Source organism: Pseudorasbora parva, chromosome 15 (genome assembly GCF_024679245.1).
Source record: "Pseudorasbora parva isolate DD20220531a chromosome 15, ASM2467924v1, whole genome shotgun sequence".
NCBI lineage: Eukaryota > Metazoa > Chordata > Actinopteri > Cypriniformes > Gobionidae > Pseudorasbora > Pseudorasbora parva.
Window position 1 is genome coordinate 31,399,563 of NC_090186.1, and position 5,687 is coordinate 31,405,249.

General features: G+C 34.8%; 1 protein-coding gene across 2 annotated transcripts; it reads right to left on the reverse strand.

The window, feature by feature from the left end:
* Nucleotides 1-560: 560 nt before the first annotated feature.
* Nucleotides 561-5,437, reverse strand: pdcb (phosducin b). Of its 2 annotated transcripts, none has more exons than XM_067417753.1 (4): nucleotides 5,283-5,437; nucleotides 3,718-3,783; nucleotides 2,849-2,976; nucleotides 561-1,713 (listed from the first exon to the last, which is right to left on the reverse strand). In XM_067417753.1, the coding sequence occupies exons 2-4, from the start codon at nucleotides 3,764-3,766 to the stop codon at nucleotides 1,198-1,200; spliced, it is 693 nt and encodes a 230-aa protein (XP_067273854.1). In that variant the 5' UTR covers nucleotides 3,767-3,783; nucleotides 5,283-5,437; the 3' UTR covers nucleotides 561-1,197. The 2 variants fall into 2 exon arrangements, with proteins under 2 accessions (XP_067273854.1, XP_067273853.1); XM_067417752.1 differs by having other exon boundaries at nucleotides 2,828-2,976.
* Between the last annotated feature and the right edge of the window lie 250 nt (nucleotides 5,438-5,687).

The window sequence follows — 5,687 nt, forward strand, 5'->3', positions numbered from 1 at the left end:
CTTTTCTGTCTTGAAGTTGCCAGGAGAATTGTACTTGCCTGACTGCATTGTGCCACATGTAAAGTTTTGTGGAGGGGGGATTATGGTGTGGGGTTGTATTTCAGGGGTTGGACTTGGCTCCTAAGTTCAAGTGAAAGGAACTCTTAATGCTTCAACATGCCAAAAAAACATATGAGCAAGACATTTCGGACAATATCATGCTCCCACATTTTTGGGAACAGTTTGGAGGTGGGCCCTTCCTGTTTCAACATGACTGTGCACTAGTGCACAAAGCAAGAATCCTGGCCTCAACCCGATAGAACACCTTTGGGCTGAATTAAAACAGAGAAACCTCACAAATGTGCTTCAAGAAGAATGGTCAAAAATTCCCATAAACACACTACTAAACTTTGTGGATTGTGGAAAGCTGTTACAGCCACAAAGGGTCAGTCAACTCTATATTAAAACCTACAGATTAAGAATGGAATGTCATTAAAGTTAATTGTAAATGCAGACATCCCAAAATGTTTAAAAAATGTGTGTGTGTGTATGCATTAATTAATCTACAGTACAGGCGGGGAAATGCTCAATGTTTACATTTGCATTTATTTACTTTCCTAAAAAATACAATTTACATCAAATTCTCCTGGTTTATGCAAAATTCCAACCAAACCAATTTACAGTAAGACAGCTTGTGCATGCAACCCAATAGTAAACCAATCAAATTTTACTCAGGATACTGCTGGAACCTCTTGAAATTTCTGTACACAGAAAATCAAAAAGATAGGTGTGCATATTAGACATTAGAAAATATAATGCTTTGTTCCTTTAAAAGAAAGCACAATCCTGGGCCATTCTTATTTGCATAACATTTTGCTACATGCAATCACATGCAAAATATGTTCATGAGTATTCCACATGACACTAATTCATTCTTATCTATTTCAAAATTATGCAGTTGTCTATTTGTTTAAAAGGAAACAAGATAGTTGTCATTATCTTTCTTGACCTGATTCCAATTTATGTTGCTTTTGAAACTGTTGCAACCATTTAGTAGTTTTCTCTACCGTGCTCAAAGAGATCTTTACGTTGAGCTGTGTATGCAAACGGATGCATCTTATCATGTTAACCAAAGAATAATGAAACTTATTCTTTTCATATTCAGTAAAACATTTCTCCCTTTCATTTAATACACATTTTACTTTCTGCCATCTTTCCTCATTCCACATCTGCTTCATCCTCCTCAGCTCCAGGGCCACACTCCTTCTCTGGCAACAGTCCATATTCATTGAGGAAGGCCTCTACATCCGTAGCAAAGAATTCCTCATTGAAATGCTGTGTAACGGCTAGGAAGTTCCCAAGCAGCTCTCCAGCCTTGTAAACTAACAAGGCAGGTAGAAATTCATCTGAGAAACGCTCACCAGCTCCGGTGGCGACAGAACTAATGCGGCAGAATTTAACGCTGGGATATTCGGTGGCCAAGCAATCCATGCAGCTGTTAAGCGCATCGCACCCCTTCACTCCATCTTTAAAGATGTGCACCACCACCACTGTGAGCCGGTGCTCCTTCTCAATGACCTCTAGAAAGGCCTCGCCACTGTCAAGGTCATGCACAGTCTCGAATTTAGGCCCAAAGCTCAAGCGCTCGTGCATCTCCTGCATGCATTGCTTGCGGTACTTACGCAGACTTTTCTCATCATCTTCCTTTATCAGCTCATACTCCTGTGCACTCATCTGGAAAAAGAGAAGGGAAATTCAAAGATTATAAAGTAATTACAGAGTTTTGGAAGTGAAAAAAGTATTTATGTTTGGGAGTAAATCCATTAAATCAGGGGCTGTCAACAGTGCTGATCCCCTTGTGAGGAAAAAATTGTATAAAGAATCCAATTTTTACTGTGAGAGAAAAATATTATGCATAATATTTAAAAAACTAAATTAAAAATTGGCTTTTACATTATCATTGTACTGAATCTATAGTGAATTATTTAAATATTTATTTTTCTATTAGGTAACTAAGTACCCACTATTATAGTCAGTTCAATTCACCTTTAAAAGTAATGTTACAATATTGTGGTACTCCCTAAAAAAGTAACTACTTTTGGTACTTAGTTACTTTTTATGAAAAGTAATTGTGTTGTTACTCTGCCTTACTTTCTCACCTGGACTTGGTTTGGTTGTTTGTTTTTTAATAACAAAAAAACCTTTCAAATCTTATGTGAAATAAATAAGCCTCAGCCTGTATATTAGAGAGCACCGCTCAAACAAACCTTTCAGCTGTGCTGCTATTCTGGATTGCAGAAGAATAAGATGCACAAGAAGAAAGTTTAATTATCTTACTTGAACAATAATTATCTTACTTGAATAATAAAGTCATTTTTGCTTATTAGCATAGTTTAATTGGATCATCAAAGGTCAGCAGCAAAGACATTAGTTAAAAAAAGTGAGATTAAATACATAAAGTATATTTGTGTAATTTAACATTTAATTATTTCAAGTTTGCGTTTCCCTGTGTTTTTTGTTGTAGCCTAAATGTAAAAGTAATGCTTTACTTTAGTAGTTACTTGGAAAAAAGTAATCTGATTACATATCTTGTGTTTTGTGTATCTTGTGTTTCAAGAGTCAGTTACAAAACTAAAACAATTGACAAACTAACCATAGCAACGTTTTGGCATTTTGTCTATTAAAAAGAAAGTGACAACAATTTACCATCAATATTTTTGACCCAACTAATCTTTTTGTCCAATGTATAATTTTGACTCCACTTTTTACAACCTAATTCAGAAATGGATATTTTTTTCTCTCCAAAGTGCTCATTTTTTATTTTTGCAACCATGGTCAAAGGGGCAACCTTGCGAATGACTCCACCCACACAAACGTCTTTAGGTTTATGAGGGGATGACATCTGTCTTAGCAGCTCTCTCTTGCTGGGAGGCAGAACCTCCTGGTCCATGCTCTCCAATTTAAATTTGCGCCAGTCATTGATGACACCCTTTGGTCCTAGAGATGGTTGGAGAAGAAAATGCCATAAATAAATGAACTCAATATGTAGACAGCCAACCATAAATACAAGTTATAGCCCATATAGTCAGTTCAGTTTCAATGGTGGATGATTTCAGTTCAGGTCAGGTCATATTTTATATTTACTTTGTCTCTATGGCTAATATGTGGTGGGGGAATGAGTAAATGTCCACAAACTGATGTGATTTCAATAATTACAATTACAATTATAATCAGGTTTTTAAGTTTCCAGCTCTCATCACAGGGTTGAATGTGTGCACTATTCATAAAAATACCAGGCTGTTCACAACATGAATCTAGCAACCATTGGGGGAAATGCAGGGATTCCTAACTTTTTTTGACAGGTAATATTTAAATCAAACACACATATGTACAATTCTCTGATGACGGTAAATGATCACATGATATGCAGGTGGACAAATAAAATATAGGTAAATAAATCAAGCTTTTCCTTCATCCCTGCAGTCTCTCACAAACATGCAATATATATATATATATATATATATATATATATATATATATATATATATATATATATATATATATATATATATATATATATATATATATATATATATATATATATATATATATATATTATTTGTTATATATTTATTTGTTTCTATTCTCTTTCTGCATGTTTTTGATTCATTAAATCCCTTCCTCTACCCTTTGACACGTTAACTTTACAGTCTCACAAACAAGAAGAGCCATACTGACCTGTGTGAGTTACCGTCACTGGTTCCTCGTCCACGATTCTGTCAGACATTTTTATCTTTTGATTGTCTGTGTGAAAAGATCAAATCTTTATCACATCTATATCTATCACAAGTAGGCCTATAAAAAACAATTACTTTCTTTGAATGGTTTAAACTAAAGTTTTAGGTCTCTGGACTACTACCTTACAAAGAAAACAATATACATTTTTGGGATTTTAAGGCAATCAAGATACATTTAACAAATTAATTCAATTCTAACAAAGCATCAAACTTAATTGAAATGTCGGCACGTGGACAGTGTCTCCGTGTCGCCAAAACTGATCACTCTTTCTTTGGAAGACATTAGGTTTATCAGGAGTAAGAAGATTAGATAACCCCATGATCCAATTTGTTTGCACGAGTGGACGTCGGCGATATGATGTCATGGAATGACAAATGAACTGTCCTCAACTGATTCAGAACATGCATCAACTCCCATTTCAACCCTGACAAATTGGATTAAGTTTTTATTCTTTTAATGCACCTATATATTTGATTCTACAAACAATACAAATAACATTACATTAAACTATTACCTTAACGTGAATATTAAAATTACAAGTGTAGATATTTGTTTAAGTTCAAGTCAGACATTAAACAGAATTTTTTTTAATGCTTGGTTCTTTTCCACAGCAGATTAGCAGCTTAATACTAGAGCTCAGAGTCTTTGTTTTTTCACCACTAGCCTCTGACCTTGCAACCCCTTCAGTACCAGTACCTTTTACTACAGTAAATCACTGATCGCTAATTGAGATTACAGCCATGATGCAATTCCTTGGCTCAGATGGCAATTAACAGGTAGAATCCTGTGAGGTTGCTTCAAACTTTGATAGTTGTTTTGCATATACTGATGCATATTACTCTTTATGGGTTAAAAAATACTAATGAAAAGCATATATATATATATATGTGTGTGTGTGTGGGTGGGTTAATTCAGGACAAAACACATTTGTTTAGAGTTAATTTGAGAATATAAATAAGGCTTTGCTATACAGTTTTTTTTTTTAGCTGCCTTGATTCTTTATCAAAGTCTTTCTAAATGTTTTTCTTTCAGTCTGATCTGAAACTTTGAAGTCTTGTTGAATCATGCAGAATAATATACATGGCATGAAACTTCGCATACTTTTCTAAGATAAATATACTGTAGACAACACTGCCGCTATCTACAGTGCATCAAAGCATCTGAGCCAACCGCTTAAAAAGCCAGCTCCAAGGCTTGCTAGATTTATAGAAAAATGGAATTCTGCTGTAACTTTTAATATGCAAATCAACCGAACAGCTGTTCTTTAAGTATACTTTGTTTCATGCTTCATTTCTATTTGGTTGTTACCTCAAGCCAGTATGTGTTTAGGCCTATGATTACATAGGCTTTAGTTAAATAACACTGTAACTGACTTCAAGCTGTAAAAAACAAAACAAACATGAGAATATATAAGATAAATATAAGCATGAAACTGACTTAAAACAATTCTGTAACTGTGAGTAAATCAGTTATAACCTGCTAGAGCTAAATATTTGCCTGCTCACCTTTTTGCACCGTCCAAGTATGTCCCTTCAGTGAGCTAGCCTTCCGTGAGCTGTTGTGGTCACTATCACCATAGGCTTGTCCTTCATGCTTTTTTGAGTGTGCATGGGGAGGGCACAAAGAGGCTTTCTTAAGTCAAGATACATTGGACAACTCTGTGCTCCTATGCAGAAATAGCACAGGGAACTTAAGAGGATTTAAGTACAGTAATTAGACATGTTTAGAACACAACCAATGATAAAGGTACCATAGAATAAGGAAGATACGGAGAATAATGTGAGGAAGAATGAAAGATAAAATGTGGAAAAACTGATGCTAAAAGGAAAGAAAAAGTATTTGGTTTCTGACTGTACATCAGATCTGCTTCTTGCCTCTAATCTTAAAGCTAAAATTAATTTATAGAGAGT